The following is a 19,286-nucleotide window of genomic DNA, read 5'->3' as shown; positions in this document are numbered from 1 at the left end:
AGGGGATCTCTGCTGCAGCATGGATCCACGGGGAGGGGGAGACGGGTGTGTGATGGTTGGGGGCTGATCTGCTGGAGAGCAGCTCTGCAGAGAGGGACCTGAGGGTCCTGGGGGACAGCAGGGTGACCGTGAGGCAGCAGTGTGCCTGTGTGGCCAAGAAGGCCAACGGTATCCTGGGGTGCATTCAGAAGAGTGTTTGCCAGCAGGTTGAGGGAGGTGATCCTCCCCCTCTGCTCAGCCCTGGTGAGGCCACGCCTGGAGTATTGTGCCCAGTTCTGGGCTCCCCAGTATCAGAGGGACACAGAAATACTGGAGCGAGTTTAGAGGAGGGCTACGAAGATGATTAGAGGACTGGAGAACCTGTCGTACGAGGACAGGCTGAGTAGCCTGGAAAGGAGAAGACTGAGGGGAGACCTCATCAATGTACATAAATATCTGAGGGGAGGGTGTTGAGAGGCTGGAGCCGGTCTCTTTTCAGTTGTGCCCAGCGACAGGACGAGAGGCAATGGGCACAAACTGAAGCACAGGAGGTTCCGGCTCAGTATGAGGGGACACTGGGAAGGTGACAGAGCACTGGGACAGGTTGCTCAGAGAGGTTGAACAGTCTCCTTTTCTGGGGATATTCAGACCCCGCCTGGGAGGCATCCTGTGCAAGGTGCTCTGGGTGATCCAGCTCAGCAGCGGGGTTGGACTCGATGATCTTCAGATGTCCCTTCCCACCTCAGCCATTCTGTGATGCTGTGATCCTGTGGGATGTGGGTAGCAGAAGCCCACTACCGTTGCAGAATGCCTACTGTGAGGAACGAGCCAGGTGCCTGTGTGCCTGCGCTGGTGGGCCCAGACCCCAAGGTGCTCCTCCAGGGGTGCTGGGAGGATCCAGGGCTGTGCTGTCGGGGCCTGTGCTGCGATCCTGGGCTTGGTGCTGCGAGATGCTCCGTGGTGCCGGCAGCGGAGAGCTCCATTGTGGCTTCCCCGTGCGGATCTTCACCAGCACAGGGTTCACCAGAAAAGTATTTTTCTTCTTCCCAGGCATTAGTTGTGTAAATGCTCGGTCAGCTGTGATGTGGCGCCCCTTGGAGGCGTGCTGGGCACCCACCAGTCTCCCTGGTCCATCCAGCCAGGGGTGGTGGGGCTGGCAGGGCCGTCATGGCCAATTGTGCAGGTGTGGATGAAAGCAAAGCGGCAGCCTCTGGGGACCACAATTAGTGGTGCTTGCAAAAGAGGAGGCAGGCATTAACACAGCGAAGCAGAGCGTTGTGCCCTGAGCTGGCCCTGCTGCTCAGGTCAGTACACAGTGTGTCGATGCTGTTCCCCGTTGTATAACGAAAATTTTCTATTTTTATCAGGCTTTTTTTTTTTTTTCTTTCCTGGTGATGTGATGTGCAGTGTGAGCGGACAATTTTCTGGTAATGAATGATTATTTCCCTGTAATCACACCTTCACAACCGTTCCTTTTTTTTTCATTTTTATTCAGAACTGTCTGTTGGGTACAGGAAGGGGCATTTGGCTATGCCCAACGCAGCCAACTTGTCACCGTTGGAACAATGGCATCAGCTGTGGATTTGTTTTCATCTCCGGTTGGGCTCCCTGCCAGCTCTGCTCTTAGGGATGCATGGCTCTGGTTCAGCAGGTCCGAGCTCAGCTGGGCGGTTCTGGTGGCTGCCCGGCGTGTTCCTCTGGCAATGGAGGGTGGGCCCTCACCCTGCCTCCTCCTAAAGCAAGCGTGCTGATATCTGCTTGCAAAGAAAGTCCTCCTGGCTTCTCTGGAAGAGAGTTTTGGGGAGCTTTTTAAGAAATCTGCTTTGAAGACGTGTGGGAGCAGCACTGAGGAGGAGCCCCCCCAGGAGCAGGCCCCGGGCCAGAGCTGCAGCCCGTGGAGAGGAGACCACGCAGGAGCAGGGGGCCTGGGGGGAGCTGCCGCCCGTGGGGGACCCGTGCTGGAGCAGTTTGCTCCTGGGGGATGGACCCCGTGGTACGGAGCCGTGTGGGAGCAGTTCCTGAAGAGCTGCTGCCTGTGGGCAGCCCCCGCAGGCTCAGTTCGGGAAGGACGGCATCCCATGGGAGGGAGCCCACGTGGAACAGGGGCAGAGAGTGACCGAGAAGCAGCGGCGGGGACAAAGGGGACTGACCGCAGCCCCCATTCCCTTGCACCTCTCAGGGAGAGAAGGTGGAAGAGGGAGGATGGGGGGAAGGTGTTTTTGGTTTGTTTTCTTTGTTTCTCACTGCTCTAGCGTGTTAGTAATAGGTAATGAATTCCATTCATCTCCCTATGCTGAGTCTGTTTTGCCTGTAATGATATTGTTGAGTGCTCCTTGTCCTTACCTCAACCCTTGAGCCCTCTTGAGTGTATTTTTTCCCCCTTTCCCACTGAGGAGGGGGACAGAAAGTGATTTTAGTGGAGCTCAGCTGCCCAGCTGAGTAAAACCCCCACATGCAGTAACCGAGGCTCTTGGCTTCTTCTCCATTCCGTTGTGGACACGGAGAACAGATCATTCCCTTCTGCTTTGCAGAAATTGTTATTTGTAGACCGTTAGCATGTCTCCAGTCACTCTTCTCCGGTTTTTGCTCAACACCATCCTTTATTTTGGTCTCTCCCTGCAGGTTGTTTTCCAGCCCCGCTATCGTTTGCATTGATAGCTTTTTATGGTCACATCTGTTTTAGGAGTGCAGAATCCCAAACTGGGTACGGGCTCGTGGGGACTGATCGGAAAGCACGTCACGTATCTCAGATAGTACTGTTCGGTCCATGTAACCCTGAATTTTTTCACTTTTTTTTTAGCTCACTTTTAAATCTTTTATTGCAGTTCCCACTGGATTTGTAGCCAGCTGCAATTGCTGGCTCCTTTTTCATGCAATATCTGCTGGGTTGGTGCTCTCTAGCTGGGGTAGTTTGGCATCCTGCATTTATCACATCCTGTATTTCAGTCGCCGTTTCTACACTGTCTCCACACTCTTTTGAGTTTAAACCCTGTCTTGCTATGTGTTTTTAGCCCATCTTTGTTGCCTGACTTACTGGTGTGTTGGAGTTGTTTAGGTGATGGGATAATCAGACAATCCCATATGTGCCGGAAAGAGAGAATGACAGCAATCCAGACAGAGCGCAACATTTGCTGCCAAGACTTATTGACTGGTAACATCATCATTTTCTAATGGCAGCAATAAAATTTTTTCTGGCTGGACTGCAGTCATCGTAATAAAAATACTTTGTACTTTCCCAATGCTTTTCTTTCAAAACAGCAGAAGTCTTTTCCATGCATTACTGGGCTGCAGTGTCCACTCTCCATGCAGGCTGGTACTTGAACACTGCACAGGAAAGGAAGCAGATAACATCAGGTGGGTCAAAATTCATCACACATGCACTGCTAGAACCTATATGGCTTTGTGCTGTAAAGGGACAAGTAGTATTTGTTTCCCAATGCGATTTTGAAAACAAAACCTATTTCAGGTTACTCTTGGACATGTGGTGGTGCCAGCGCTGCACCGAGGCATCGACCCAAAGGCGGCTCCAGTTTTATAAAGCAGATTTTGGTCCAGGCTGATGGCTCAAAGACATTGCTCAGCGCTCACACGACAAGCAGCTCTGTTCACCTCCTTTGGAAATGGGTCCTCACAGCCCAGTCACAGGGAGAGACAGCGAGGGGCTAGTGCCAGAACAGGTCAGGACCTATTGATCATTTCGGTTGGCCTCCTTGTTTGCATTGACTTTCTGATGTCCTGGAAGAAATTCCTCTGCAACCTCCTGTCAGCAGCATCCCTCCTTCCAAGGAGGCGCCTTGCTGGGCTCAGCCTCGCTATCTTTGTTTTGGGGTCTTGGCTCCCTCTAGTTTTCTTACCAGGGCTCATTTGCCTAGTGAACTGTAATTTATCCTGGATGAGAGGCAAAGCCATTAATCCCAGCTGCTTTCTATCCCTTTGGTCTTTTTTTCCTGTCTTTTCAGTCTTTGTGTTGCCGTGGTGTTTGCTGTCCTAAAAAGAAACAAGCAGGAAATATAGGGCCATGTAACAGCGTCACTTCTCTTAGGTTTGGCTCCAACCAGTTGTACCAGAGCAGTCGAGGAGGTTCCTGGAGTGTGTGGAAGACAGCTTCCTGGCTCAGCTGGTTAGTGAGCCTACTGGGGGGATGCCCCACAAGACCTGCTGTTCATAAACCAAGAAGAGATGTTGTGGAAGATGTGGTGGTCGGGAGCTGTCTTGAGCAGAGCAACCAAGAAATGACAGAGTTCTTGGTGAAGTCAGGAGGAGGGCCATTAAAACTGCTACCTTGGACTTCCAGAGGGCAGACTTTGAATTGTCCAGGATACTGGTAGGGAGGGTCCCTTGGGAGTCAGTCCTGAAGGGCAAAGAGGTCCAGGAAGGCTGTATGCTCCTTGAGGAGGAAGCCTTCAAGGAGGGAGCAGGCTGTCCCCATGTACTGTAAGACAAGCCGGCAGGGAAGAAGAGTGGCGTGGCTGAACAGGGAACTTTTGCTGAGACTCCAGAAGAAAGAGTTTATGTTCAGTTCAAGAAGGGACAGGCAGCTTCGGGAGAGTACAAGGAAGTTGCTTGCATGTGCAGGGAGAAAATCAGAAAGGCTAAAGCCCAGCATGAGCTCAACCTGGCCACTGTGGTAAAAACCAACAGAAATGTTTTTACAAGTATATTAACGGTAAGAGGAGAATCTCCATCCTTCACTGGACGTGGTGGGGAACATGACTACTGAGAATAAGGAGAAGACTCAGCTTCTCAATGCCTTCTTCTCAACTGTCTGGGCGGCCAGGCCCAGAGAATGGTGGTGAATGGAATGAAATCCAGCTGGTGACCGGTCACGAGTGGTGTTCCCCAGGGGTCGGTGTTGGGGCCCATCCTCTTTAATATCTTCATTGATGATTTGGACAGGGGGATTGAGTGCACCCTCAGTAAATTTGCAGGTGACACCAAGCTGGGGGAAGTGTCGATCTTCTGGAGGGTAGCATGGTCCTGCAGAGGGACCTGGACGGGTTGGATCAATGGGCAGAGGCCAATGGTGTGAGGTTCAACGTGGCTCAGTGCTGGGTCCTGCACTTTGGTCACAACAACCCCATGCAACCCTACAGGTTTTGGGGCAGAGTGGCTGGAAAGCTGTGCAGAGGAAAAGGATCTGGGGGTGTCGGTCAATGCTCACCTGAAAATGAGGCAGCAGTGTGCCCAGGTGGCCAAGAAGGCCAATGGCATCCTGCCTTGTGTCAGGAATAGTGAAGGCAGCAAGACCAAGGAGGTGATGGTCCCCTGTACTCAGCTCTGGTGAGGCCGCACATCAAGTACTGTGTTCAGTTTTGGGCCCCTCACTACAAGAAGGACATGGAGGCCCTGAAATGTGTCCGGAGAAGGGCTGCAAAGCTGGTGAAGGGTCTGGAACACAAGTCTTATGAGGAGTGGCTGAGGGAATGGGGGTGTTTAGTCTGGCAGAGGCTCAGGGGAGACCTTATTGCTCTCTACAACTACCTGAAAGAAAGTTGTGGGAGCTGGGGATCAGCCTCTTCTTGCAGATTACTAGCGATAGGACAAGCGGGAATGGCCTCAAGTTGCACCAGGGGGGTTCGGGTTGGAAACTGGGAGACATTTCTTCTCTGAAAGAGTGGTCAGGCGTTGGAAAGGGTTGCCCAGGGAGGTGATGGCGTCACCATCCCTGGGGGTGTTTAAGGAAAGTCTGGATGTGATACTTAGGGACATAGTTTAGTGGGTGATATTGGTGGTAGGGGGATGGTTGGACCAGAAGATCTTGTAGGTCTTTTCCAACCATAATGATTTTATGACTCTGTGATTGACAAAATCACAGTTACAGAAATCAAGAGAAAGAAGTAATATTTTTAAAAATCAGAACTGAAGAATTTGCTTTCCTTCTTTATTTCAACATAGCATAGTGGCAGATTGCTCTCTTGGCCAAGCTGTCATCCCAAGAAAGGCTCCAAAAATTTTTAAGCCCATTTGTTTTTTTATCATTTTGGTATCTAGCCTATTTTACATACTCATTTTCAATACGTTTTTAACCAGATATGAATGTCTTCTCTTTGTATGTTAGATTCTCCTTTTTATTACAACTGTGTACTATGTCTGATGGTTAACCAAAAGTGATTATTAGAAGTGATGGAGTTTCGCCTGCCACAGAGTTGTGGAGCACCTGACGTCGGAGGGCACCTCTGGAGCTCTCTGGTCCAACCTTGGGCCGGCTTACACTAGCTCTCTCAAGTCCTTAGGCTTGAATTTCTTCAAAACTTGAGCATTTTGATTCTGTCCACAATACTTATGGATTTCAGATGGGTCTGGTGGGACGTTTTGTAAGGTCTTTGAGCTCTGGGTCTGTTCTGCAGAGCCCCGTGGTGAGCTCCAGTGCTGCCTTCGGCTCACTCCCACCACCTGCTCCCACTGAGTGACTTGAGGAAATGTCGCAGCTTGTCATAACTAGCCAATATTTGCTATTTTTAGGTATCCATTTGCTTGAACAGCTTTCCATTTGCATTAGCAATAGAAGAAATATCCCTGCCACGTTGGTGATAATTGCCAAGTGATCACCCAAATTTGGAACGATTTATGACTGATTATTTGCTCTGCTATTTTGATGATTAATTTCCAGCATAATTCTTTCCAACCAAAAAAGCACCGCCTGTGTCTGCTTTTGTGGGTGCTGTAAAAATTCATCCCTCTCTTGGCAGCCAGGCCAGACTATTAAATATAGATACCAGTTTGCATTTAATATTCATAGCTATTAAAAGTGAGGAAAGCAGATGAGTTTTCTGGAGCCAACGTGGAAAATGCTCCAGCTGAGGAGTGGCTGGGGATCAGCATGTCCCAGCGCTGCGATAATCCCAGATGGGGAAGGCTCCCAGTTCTGCACCGGGGCGGTGGCGGTAGGGAGAGCAGTTGAAGGAGGACCAGAGGGACAGACGGAGCCTCCTGGTGCAGTGGGGGTGATTTCCACGGTGCTTTTTTGCCTGTCATTGCCCCCGCCGAGGTTGGCTTTGGTGCTTGCCTGTCCTCACGGACCTTCTCTGTACTGCCTGGGGAGGAGAAGAGGCTCCTACCAAATTGGCATGGGATTTCTCAGAGATTCTCCTACCAAAACACTTTGGGATTTCTCCTGCATTTGCCTACAAAGCTCCTTGACAGGTATGGGAAAAGTCAGAAGCAACTGCACAAGGGGTAGAGCTGCAAAACAGAAGTCCGGGTCTGGAAAATTGCTCGCTTCACATTGAGCTTTGCAGCATCATCCCGTCGTGTTTCTTTGTGCCCTTCCCAAACCCAGGAGACGTGGAAAGAAAAAAAGTAAAAACAAACAAAATCCCACCAACCTCAAAATAAAAGCGTGCTTTAACGGAGCCGAACCAAACCTCTCCAGCCCTAGAGAACAGAATGGCTCTCGAGCAGCTGTTTCCCTCGTTGCTCCCGCAGCGCAGGCTGGACAGGAGGAAGGCAAGGGACGGGGGAACAGGGGCTGTGGTTCTCGGGGTCACCCCGAGAGGCAGAGGGGATCAGGTGCCATGGCCAGTGGTGATTTGGCAGCCAACATCTCCCTGCGTGCTTGCTGCCAAGGCCCGGCGAAGGCGCTGGTGGTCCTAGCCCCAAAATGAGGTGGGAGAAGTGCGCTAGCATTGAGCGCGTCCTCCACTGCAGAGGAACTGGACACTGTCTTCAGTGACCCCAGGTGGCAATAAACACCGGCGTTTGTTACATCTGAGCCTACTAAGCTGAAGCTCTGCTTTTTCAATAGGAAGCTTTGTTATGTGTGATGACAATCGTGTGCTGCTGGCTGGTGGCCTGGAAGCATCAAGCGCAGGTTGGTTGCATCCAGTTCCTAAAGACACCAAGGTGGAAGTGTTGAGTTGGCTTCTTCTGCAGTCCTCTGACCTGCGGGCCCGGCAGTGTTCCAGATGCACTTCAGGTGATGAAGGGATCTCAGGGCTTTCCAGGAGACCTCTGGTGACAGCTATGGAGAGAGAAAAGAGAAAGCTTTGGACAGAGGCAGCTCACGGGCTGTGCTGACTTTCCCTGGGGAAGCTGCCATGGCGGATGCTCTCTGCTGATGCTTTGGGTGCCTCTGTCCCCAGGCAGGCAAAGTCATCTCCCAGAGTCTGAAGTGTGTGGTTGGAAAGACATTGCACGCTGCAGCACTTCCATAGTGATGGGGAAAACCGCCCCTAACGCTCGTGTCTGTCCTGCCTAGGAGAGCACTGAGCAGGGGGGCTGTGCCCTCCTGGTTATTGCTTCGAGAAGCTCATTAGCCCTGCAGAGTTCATTAAAACCACCGACACCGTTCCCCCATTTACTACAGGCTTACTCTGTAATCCGTTGCGAAGTTTGAAGCCTCTGCCCAGCTCCACGTCAACGTTTTGGTGATGTTGGCACCAGCCAGCTGTGCCGGAGCCCCTCTCCAAACCACGCAGGAGCAGTGGATTTGCTGTTTTAGCATCCTTCACGTGTCGGCCTGATCCCTTGTGCTGTTGGGTTTCTGGGGGCACCCAGCTGGTGCGAAGGGGGCTGCGTGCCTGAGGACACCGCCTCAGTGGCTTGGGTGCTCACAGCACAGCTCTGTTCCGGCCATGGAGGGCAGCTTGCAGTGCGCTGTTTGCTTTTGGGCTGTGGGCGGCTGTTATGTGGGCGCAGGAGCACCCATCCCGCTCAATCCAACACCTCCTTTCCCATGTCAGCTCACCTACCGGCAGAAAGCCAGGTGGGATTCCCTGAGAAGTTAAATGTGATGCAGGAAGCAGAGGGTGTTCTGGAAGTGAGGATACCCAGGACGGGAAAGGTTTCTGCTCACAGGGCGAGCACGGGTCAGGATGTCAGAGCAGCCTCCGTGCTGGACCCCGAGAGGAAGGTCGGCGATGGTATAGGAGCTCTCTGGGCTAGGTGCCCTAGGTGTGGCTTTGGGTTGGAGACGTCACCACTGGACTATGACCGTAGTTTGGGAATCTTAGAATAAAAGCTGACCAGGACCTCCTCCTGGTCCATCCCCTTCTCCCAAAAGGAGAAGAGGACCAGGAGGTCCATTCTCTCCTGGCTCCATACATCCGCGGGAGCACCGAAATACCCTGGCTGTGAGCAGCAGCACCTTGGGTTGCTGTCGTGGCCAGCACGGCGTGGCTGGGGTCCCCGGCCACTCCCCTGCCACCTCCGGTGTCACCGGTGTCCCTGAAGGCTGCAGCGCAGAGAAACGCCTCCCCCGCCAGCCAGCGTGCAGCTTTCCACCAGCACTGGGGAAAGAGCAAGCGGTATTGAGCTGAGGGAACCTCAGGAGGCAGAAAACGGGGACATAATGGGAGCCTTACTGGGCTCCTCGTGAGCTGGTGCTGCAGGCACCAAGGGCTGGTGTTGCTCTCCAGGGCTGCTGGGCTGAGAAACAGCCCGAGGAGGCTTACGGCCGCCGGCTGCTGATCCATTTTACACAGATTAAATAGCATCACAGCTCCAAAAATAATCCTCCAAGCTTGCAGCGAGGCTGGCTGTTCCTATAGCAACTGGTTCATGCCAGTGCCCTACAAATAAAAATCAAAACAGATTCCCTTTAAGTTTGTTCGCAAGTCAAAACAAAGTATGAAAGAGGGAATGAAAGGGTCGCGGGGGCCCGGGTGCGTAGCGTGCGAAGGAAGCACGCGCATCAAAACAAAAGCTGCGTGTGTTCCTGGGGGAGGTGGGCTGCAAACCCGGGGACTTGGCCACGCAGCGGTGAAGGCGCAGGGCAGCATCTCTCGGGCGCTGTCATCGCCCCACCTGCGGTCTGAGCTCCGCCGGCTCCCTCCCGAGCTCCCCGGCACCAGGGACTGTCGGTTTCTCCAGTTCCTGAGGGCGTTTTTGAGCCTGAGTCACTGAAATTGGGAAGCCCCCGGTGGGGTGAGTTTGCTGGGCAGGTGGCACACGCATCCCTGCCTGCTGCTGCGGATTCGGGGCAGTTTTTGTCCTCAAATGAGGAGACCTGAACGGTCTCTGTCTCCGTGGGTGTTTCCTGATCCCTGGGGTGTTTCACCACGTACTTCAGCAAACCAAAGCCTGTTTTTTTTCCTGGCTGAGTTGTTAGAAAGGCCTGAATGAGGGTGAGCTCCCCAAGTGCCCTGGCACTTGGCCATGCTCAAAGCCAAGCCCTCCAGGCCAGGGCTTGCGGCCGCTTCACCTTTCCGGATGAGCGAGTCCTTTATCCGTGGCAGTAGCAGCAACTTGGGTGTGATAAATCATCTCCAGTGCTAACCGGAGGCGGTGGTGGCCTCATGGTGATGTGGTTTCACTGGGGCTGTCCTCCCCCAGGTGGGAGGGAGGTGATGGCTGAGAAGGGGCCGATGCCAGTGCAGGGTCCAGCCCTGTCCCCGAAACGTTCCCGCTAGCGTCCTGGTGGCACCGAGAAACCAGCTGGGAAGTGGCCGGCTTTGCCTGACCCGACTGCTTTTGGGTCCCGGCTGGAGGCAGGGTGGCAGCAGGGCTCCCTCCGCTTAGCCCCGGGGGTGCTCTCACCACCGAGCCGCTCGGCTGGGGTCTCGCAGGGCTTGGAAGGGTCCCAGCGGTCGTGGCTGTGGGCTGGAGCCGCGTCCTCGGAGTCGGCTCCGTTCCGGTGAGTGCCGGAGGTGGTTTGGGGGCTTTGCAAAAATGTTCGTCCTTTAGCTTGCTCTGATTTAATTGTAACCGTGCCTTCGCGTTCCCTTCTTCCTGTGCGCTGATTTCAGTTAATTACAGCAAATTATGTTGCTGGTGGGTGATGTTTTTATTTTACCGTGACTTACAGGGTTCGAGCTGGGTCTCTCTGAGCTCAGGCACTCCCAGGTGCTGTGTAAGAGAGAAGGGGAGGAATATTCCTCCGGGCCAGCCATGGCTGAGGGATCCCCAGCTGAGCACAAAGAGCAGCATCGCAGGTGGCACGGTCGGGCCCAGGCGTTTGTCTGATTCTGCGCAGCGGCGAGAAAATGGGGACGGGGGGGATTTGGGGGTTAAATGCTGCCTGGGGGCAGGCAGAACGATGCTTCCTGCTGCTTGGCGCTCCTACAGCACAGTTTTTGCAGTTTTTGTAAATAGGTGAGGTTGCCTTTGGGAAGTGTCGCTCGTGTCTGCAAACAGAAAAATCCCAGATCTGGTTCTTCCCCTGGAGTCATGCAGAAGTAACGGTGTTTTGGGGTAGCTGCCAGGTGTCTGCGATGGAAAGACTTGGAGAATGGAAAAGCAGACCTCAGGGGGGATTTGGTTACTTTTCCTTACTGCTGGCTTCAGTTTTGCTGCTGGATCTGTTGAAGTTGGCACGCTCAAGATGCCTGCAGCACAAGCCTTGTGCACCCTCCCGGAACGTGTCCCACAAACCCTGTGCGTTCCCTCTCCTCACCCCGTGCCCATCCCATCCCCTCCGCCATCCCCAACACCGGCCCTGGGGTCGTGGGGGTGCTCAGAGCCCGCCGGGTGGCCGCGGCTCATCGCCTGCCTGCTCGGGGAGGTCTGCGTTGGCTCCAGGTGCTGGCACCACAGGGCTCTGACCTTCAAACCTCCTCCTTGGTGCCCACCAGGTGCCTCGCTCCTGGCTTTGGCCGAATCAGATGGCGGCATTGGAGATGCTGCCCTGGTGCTTTCCTTCACCAGACGTCTGCATTTCGCTGCGTTCCCAGTTTCCAGCGGGGCTCTGATTCTGTTCTCCCACCCTCGAGCTGTGCAGGACAAGCCTTGGTCTCGGGCTCTGCTTCCTTGTCCTGTTCCATCCTTCTGAAGCGGCCTCTAAGTTAGGTGTGCTGCTCCGTTTGGGTTGGTTTTCTGTTTTTAATCATTCTGGAGTTACAGCTGTAACCATTCCTGTCGTATCTGACAGATGCTGATCACGGCTTTCTGCCCGCTGAAGGGGGGGGAAGGTTTGGGGTAGAGGCTGTTTTTAGGACCTGTCCCTTGGGTGAAATGGATTTGTCTGGCACAACGCGCTCCTGGCAGAGCCAGCGGCTCCGTCCACTTGGAGACGTGTACAAGGAGAGGGGCCGCCTTCCCCGCTGCCACCAGCACACCGTTCCCGTGTCACCCCCGTCCCTCAGCCTTAGCAGCCCTGAGCTGAGTCCCGGTGGCAGCGGCAGGAGCCCTCCTGACGCCTTGGGATGCTCTCCCAGGTTGCTGTCGGTGCCAGGCTTTGCGTCCCAGCTCAGAGGGATGCCAGCGGGGCGGCCGAGCAGGGGGTCGGGGCCGGGCTCGTGCCCTTCCCTCTGCCCCGGCGCATCCCTGCCTGCGTGGAGGAGGCGGGAGGAGGCAGGAGGTCCCCCTGCCCGCTGGTACGGTCCGGGGGTAACCATGGAAACTATTTTTTTTTTTTTCCATCCCTCCCTTTGCAGATGACTCGGGCGATGAGGAGCCCGCCTCGCAGTCAGACAAGAGCGAGCTGCACGGCACACTGAAAACCCTCTCGAGCAAGCTGGAGGACCTGAGCACTTGCAATGACCTGATCGCGAAGCACGGGGCGGCCCTGCAGCGCTCGCTCAGCGAGCTGGAGAACCTGAAGCTGCCGGCCGAGAGTGGCGAGAAGATCAAGGCGGTGAACGAGCGAGCCACGCTCTTCCGCATCACCTCCAATGCTATGATCAACGTGAGTGCTGCCGCGGTCGCGAGCAGGCAGGGCGAGGCATTTTCTCCTCCTCCTCTTCTTCCTTTGCCCTTCCCCTCTTGCACGGGCGCCGAACCCCTCGGGGTGGCTGAGACTCTGCACAGCGCGGGTCCTGCGCCGGCCGCCCCCAGTTTGGATGCAGAGTGTGGTAAAGCAGAGGTTTGGGGTGCTGGGGGCTTTTTGGCCACCGCTGGCAGCGGCTTTCAGGCTGGCACGGCGATTCAGAGCCTGCTGCAGGTTCGGAGCCCGGTCCCCCTGTCGCTTGTGCCGTCGCTGCTGTCAGTGAAGCCGTGCTCCTCGCTTTGCATGACCCAGGGCTTCAAGCCCATGGTGTTCACGGGCTGCGTGGTGCCAGGCTGCGCGCTCCCCGAGCCGCCTGCTGGAGCCGGTCGCCGCTCCCGGCCCTGCGCAGCGCCGCCGGGCTTCCCACCCGGATTCGGACGGCTTCTGGTGGGACGTGGGGCTCGTGGGGCTGCCTCTGTTGGAGCGAACCAGCCCCTCCTGGGAGCGCTGGCTTCCCTGGGGAGGGGAGGAGAGAGCGAAACTAAATAAAAAATTGAAAGGAAAAAGGAAATTCCAGCCTGACAGGCACGGAATAATGTATGAAGGCAGAGCTCGGGAAATCGCGAAGGGAGCAGCGCTGTCCCGGCCCCGAGCGAAAAGGAGGCCGTGTGTCATTTTGTGTGTGCTCAGAGGAATAATCAGGCCGGCGGCTGCGCGCCGGGCGCTCGCTGGGGAGTGGCTTTCCCGAGCCGGCGCTTCAAGCTGGGGAGCAGCTCTGTGGGTCCCCGTGCAGTGCTGCTGCTGCTGCCCCGAGTTCCTCAGAGTTTCGGTGTGCCCGGCCAGGGTGTGCCAGCAGGAGGCGAGGGGATGCAGGAGCAGCTGGGGAGAGGGCTTTGGCAGCAGCCCCTTGGGAAGGGGCAAGCAGGGCGATACCTGCTGCCTATAGGCTGAGGAGGAGGAGGCGGCGGGGGGGTTGTGGCATGACAAAGGCTTGAGCGAGGGCTTGGCTGCCTGGACGGTGGGGAACAGTGCGAAAAAAAAAAAAAAAAAAAAAAGGATGGGAGGAACTCGGCGTGGTTTGGTGAGTCCGAAACACGGAGTAAAGAGGGGCTGTGGCTCTGGTGGGTGTCCGGGGTGTGTTTCAACGGTGTCCTTTTCCATGTTTGCTGAGCCGCTGGGGGAGATGCCAGAAGGGAAGAGGCTGTAACGGGGAAGAAGCAGGGCGGGAGCGGGGTGGCAGCCATGGGGGGGTGCTCGCGGCTCTCCCTGCTTTCTGCTGAGCCCCTTGTTCTGCGGTGAGGTGACAGGGCCAGGAGCAGAGCCCAACCCCATGCAGCTGGGACCCCCAGGACGGGTGGGGAGAGCCGCTGGTATAGCCTGCGTACACACCCCGTGAGCATTTCTGCACCTCGATTTACCTCGTTGGCACGGGGTGATGCCCTCTGGGAAGCCCCTGCCGACGGCCTCTCCTGGGGCAGGGGTGGCTCTGTGCAATGCAGAGCTACAGAAACCTTCCAGATGGAAATGTTAAACCTCACTGCGGAAAAGCACATGGGACCAAGCCACCTCCTGGCAGTAGCGGGGAGGATGCTGTCTCTGTGCCCACGTGGGTCCTGGCAGGCCCCTCGGGACCACGCGAGCTGCTTTCAGTGTACCAAGAGCTCCGTGGGGTCTGTCTCTGATTTGGGACCCACATGAGGAGTGGGTGAGGGATGGGGCCGGCCGGGCACGCATCCCGGTCCCGTTTCCACCCGGTCGGGTACGATGGGATTATGTAAATGTCCCTGCGCCGCGGGGGGCAGCAGCAGGCGAGTAGAAATAAATAAATACATATGTAAATGCAACAGCTTCACTGTTAAAGGTGACCTCCGTGCTGCAACCGTGCCGTGCGTGCCGCTGGGGGCCTGGGTGCCCTCTGCAGCCCCCCCTTCTCCTTGGGAGGCTGTCCCCCCGCTCCTCGCCCCGCTGCTCCCGCACGAGGGATAGCGGGGGGAGGTTCGGGCAGGGGAGAGCTGGAGGTGCCGGACCTTTGTGGTCCCGGCGAGGCTTGGAAAGACAGCGGGACAGCCCCAAAATCTGCGCGCAGACCTCCGCCAGCTGCCCGTTCTCTCCGCTCCGTCCTTATTTTGAAGCCTTGCGTAATAATGCACCGGGCGAGACACGTGGGAGAGCTCGGCCGAGCCGATGCCGCCGGAGCCTGAGGAGCGACAAAGCGGAGACACAGAACAGCAATCTGCCGTGGGGGAGGAGTGGGAGGTACGTAAAAATAAGAGGAAACAAATTGAGGGGGTAATTAGAGGAGCAGAGAGAAAGAGCCCTGTGCTGAGCGGCGTGGACGATGCCAACCGGCACAGAAAGCTCCCGGCTCGGGGTTCAGCAGCAGGCGGGGGCCCCGCGCACGCGGTGAGGAAGCGACTTGAGGCGTCAGGAAGAGCTCGAGATGCTGTGGGTGTTGCTGGAAAGAGGCTTTGAAAGGGAGCGGGTTTTGCTACGGCAGAGCTCAGAGGCAGCTGAGCCACGTGCAAGCGTGCAACACCCGCTCTCTTCCTTTTCCTTTGTGCTTTTTTAGGGCTGATGTGAGCACAGGGAGCAGCAGGGCTCGGCCGGGCTGCGTCTTGCTGAGGGGCTGGTGCTGTACCTCGAGGCCTGGGAGCAGCCCGGCAGCGGGAGGAAGGCTCAGGCACGTGGGCACAGCCCGTGCGAAGAGGGCGAGGGTGCGGTGCTGGCCGCGAGATGCTGGGGTGTCGCGTTTGGGGATGAGATTTGTGCGTGGCAGGCGGTCACGGGGACCCAAAGGACTCCGCTGCTGTCCCTACAAGAGACTCCAGGCTGACCCCCAGCGCGGGTTTCCCTTTCCCACGGCAGCAATGCCGCCCGGAGCGCTGCCACCCTCTCCGTGACGCCGCGAAGGACGCGCTTCCCCAGAGCTGCTGACGGGCCGCTCCTCTGGGCTCCAGTGCCAGCCCTGCCCAAATTCACTGCTGTTTCAGTGCCGTGAGCCTCCTGTGGCCCCGCGGGGGTGGTGGTGTGATTAATCTGTACTCCTAAAATTGTCTCAGCGTTAAAGCAGACTGATGCGGGGCACGTGCTCCGAGCAGCGCTGGGCTCACCACAGCAGCCTCCAGCCTCGTGCATCATTTTTGTGGCTTTGGCGATAGCTTAACCCCTGCCTGTGCCGGTGCTGGGTTGCAAAGCTGCCCGAAGCTGATAGGGAATGGGGTCCCAGGCATCGCCCCACTGGGGAGGCTCGGGCACCGGGGTGACCGCCTGCATTTTAAAGCCGCCGCGGTCATGGTTGGGTGATGCTGCTGCAAACCCGGCCAGGCCCCTGCACAGAGCCGGGTGCTGCTGGGGAAAGGGCTGCTCACCCTGCAGGGCGCTGCTACACCGGGCACGGCCGCACCAGCACATCCGTGCTCGCTTCCTTCCCTTCCCTGCCTCCTGGGCTGCCCTGGGTGGCTCTGAGGATGAGGGCAGACTGATGGGACCCTGCTGTCCCTTGGTATCCCCTCACTCATCGCAGGCACGGCAGGAGGATGGATCCCACCTCCTCTCTGCCCTCCCAGAGCTGGCCCAGCAGCCTGCTGGGCACCCGTGGGGCTGGAGGAGCCCTGGCCGCTGCATATCCCTACAGCGCTGGCACTAACGCAGGCGCTGCAGCGAGCACATGCCATCTTTGCTCCTGGGGCTGCTTCCTTATGGGCAGGGATTGCCCTCGGCAGCCGCTGGCGGGTGCCCTCCTGCCTAAAACCTGAGCTTCCCCCACCTGGGCCTGTTGCAGCGGTGAAGGTGCAGAAGGAGCCCGATTAATTATCTGTGCTGCGCCGCTCCGTGTGCTCTAATCAGCGCATCGAAAACCACGTCAGTGACCCAGAAAGCCCGTGGCTTTGCGATTAAATCTCTAACCCGGCCCTAATCGCGGGCTGCGGCGAGGGGTCTGCGTTGCTGTGGATGCTGACGAACAAGTAACTGGGTGGGCTGCTCGTGTGGCGAGCCTGCGGCTGGGCTTGGCACTGTGACCCGGTTCCCCGGGGTCGCTGAGTCCTCCCGCCCTCTTATTTCACCCTCAGACCTTGCACGTGGCCGCGGGACCTCGAGCTTTCAGGTGGTGCTCCTGGAGCTAGTGCTCCTGCAGGTGGCTCCACAGGTTTGTCCTCACCACGTCGTGGGGCTTCGCACCTCTCCTCCACCTCCTCCTCCTCACTGTGTCCATCTGACCTCCGAGAGGCTTCGGACTCTGTCCCAGGGCTCTCCTTGGACACTCGTGTGAGAAGATGGGGGCCGTGCCTCTCACCAGCACCCCCGCACGCCTCTTGCAGCTCTGCCCTCCTGTTTTTTCAGCTGTGCGGTAACTTCTCTGCTACAGCTTCAGAGAAGGAGAGCTCTGAGCACTTCTGCCCAGGCAGCTGTTGGGTGCCAGGGGCTGATTTCTGCGGTCTGAGCACCTCGGAGACCGGGCTTACCCCGTCAGAAACGCCCCACGTTAATCGGCAGCACCGCCGTGCTGCGGGACCGCCCAGCCGGGCAGCGCCCACGCTGCTGCTTGGGGGAGCCTGGTCCTGGTCCGTCCCCGCGTCCTCCTGTGGCTGCTGCCCGCTTTGCGGGGACCCAGCAAAGCACGGTGCTGTGCCCTGTGGCTGCTGGCACTCCGGGGACAGGACGGGGACGTGGCGGGGCTGATGGCAAAGGGACACGCTGCTGCGTCCATCCTGCAGTGGTTCCGCCCATCGGATCGCTGGCTTGGTTTGCCTCTCGGGCTGATGGGCCAGGAAGCGTGCTGCTTCTGCAGGTCCTTCACCCAGCGTCTGGCCGAGGAGAACGGACAACTGGTGGCGCCGCCGTCCCGCGGGTTTGCCCGGGAGGAAGCCGTGGCACTGGGCAGTGCTGGAGACGAGTGCGACAGGGAAGGGAAGCTGCCGCCGGGCGAGCTGCTGGCACCCACGGCTGCTCCTCGCGGCCCCGTGCAGCAGAGTGCCCTGCGGAGCGCCCTGCAGACCCGGGCGTGGGCACACACGCGTGGCATGGGGCTGAAACCAAGGGACGAAGTGAAATGGCTTCCTCCAGGGCCCGGGGCTGGAGCTGCCCGTGGGCAATGGCAGCTGCTTGCTGCCGCCGTGGCCGCTCAATGGGTGGTGGGGACCAGCGTCTGGAATTCTCTCCGTCGGAGAAAAGAAGCAGCCAGCAACAGGCAGGAGCCTGTGAGATCTGTCTGTGCGCATCCTCTTTGCAGGACAGAGCTATCGAAGCGTGCTGAGGCTGGGACCAGATCCCTGCGTGTGCTGAGGGCCGGCACAGGTACCCCCTTCCCTCCCCTACAGCATTTCACCAAAGGCAGGGGCTGAAGCAGCAGTGTGACAACTCTCCAACCTGGCTGTGTGTTTAACCATGAAGGCATTTGGGGCTGCTCGGAGGGCAGGGCAAGCCCAGGGGATGAGATCTGGGATGAGATCTGGCCTTCCTGGGCCCCTTGGCTGAGTCTGGACAGAGCTGGGGAACAGGTTCCTGCTCTGGGGGCCGGGTCCCCACTCTGGTTTTGGTGGTGCGGGTATCAGAGAGGAAGGAAGCGACCGCAGCAGCCGTGGTGTGCAGCTGGAGGGATCTGGCTGCCGGGCGGTGAGAGCCTCTGGAAGGAAAGCCGAGGACGTGAGCGTTCCCAAAGGAGAGCAGCAAAGCCCTGCAAGGGAGCCGCTCGTGGCAGCCTGGCTCCGTGGGGACTCAGCTCCCCGCACACCTTCCTGCCCGACACCACGTGCCCCTGGCACGGCCGGCAGGGCTGCGGTGTGCTGCCTGGCTGGGTTCGGGGCTGAGTACGGGCAGTGCCGCAGGCACGCCAAAGCATTAAGCAAATGCCTTAATTGTTTTTCTGCCAGAGAGCAGTGCTTTGGAAAGCAGACCAGGGCTTCTGTCCTGCCGGGGACGCGGTGGTGATGGGCTCAGCAGCCTGCGTGCCCGAGGGATCGCAGGAGCCTCTGTTAACGCAGCTGCACCGAGGGATTTGCCACCGTCTCCTCGCTAATCCTCTCTGCTGTGAGGGCTGGATTACATGGCCGGGGCTGCAGACAGGATCCAGCCGTCGAGCCAGGGCCAGCCCCAGCTGCTTGGACCTGGGCTGAGGTTGGTTTGAGGGGCTTCAGAGGGGGCTTAGCGGGGGGTACTGGGTGAACGCTGCCGGGGCTCTGCAGGAGGGACTTGTGCACAGGCACAAGCCTGTAGCTTCGGCGTGAGTAATCCATGAGGGCAGCACTTTCCTTTTAAAGCAGCGTGGTTGCTAGTCTGTTAACCTGAATAGCAGCTCTTCCGCTTTATGGGGATGAATTAGCAGTCCTTGCACCTTCCAGTCAAGAGCCTCAGCTGACTTGAACTTCATCCAACCAGCCCTCACTGGGGCTGCATTAACAGCGCCGAGCCTGCCTGGCGGAGGGGAGCACCCCTGTCTTCACAGCATTGAGGTGCACAGCCAAAAACATCGCAGTGAGTTAGTAAAACCCCCGGAGAGACAGCCGTGAGACCAGGTCTGCCCCCCAGGCAGTTGTAGGTGTTTCCATCTTAGAGGTCTCCGTTTGGCTGTCCGGGGAGTCGCGGTCCCTGGAGAGAAACGGGCGCTGCTGAGACGCAAGGTTTGGGACCTGCTGCGGGATGTGGGTGCTGGCAGGGAGCTGCTAGGGGTCTTCCTGCAGGAGCAGCAGCAGTTTTGGGAGCACGTCGGGTGAGTGTTGGGTTCTGG

General features: G+C 57.4%; 1 protein-coding gene across 3 annotated transcripts in view; it reads left to right on the top strand.

The window, feature by feature from the left end:
• Positions 1–19,286, top strand: part of OSBP2 (oxysterol binding protein 2) — a 97,261-nt gene that overhangs the window by 57,375 nt on the left and 20,600 nt on the right. For 2 of the 3 annotated variants that reach the window (XM_040577061.1, XM_040577063.1), the window contains one exon: positions 12,291–12,541. In XM_040577061.1, coding sequence (XP_040432995.1) covers positions 12,291–12,541 — 251 coding nt within the window. Of the gene's footprint in view, positions 1–3,113; positions 3,334–3,445; positions 3,657–12,290; positions 12,542–19,286 lie in introns of those variants that run through there. The other variant, XM_040577062.1, reaches the window with a different exon arrangement.

This window comes from Cygnus olor, chromosome 17 (assembly GCF_009769625.2).
Source record: "Cygnus olor isolate bCygOlo1 chromosome 17, bCygOlo1.pri.v2, whole genome shotgun sequence".
Taxonomy (NCBI): Eukaryota; Metazoa; Chordata; class Aves; order Anseriformes; family Anatidae; genus Cygnus; species Cygnus olor.
Note: the sequence above shows the minus strand (reverse complement) of the source record. Positions and strands in the feature narration are given on the sequence as shown.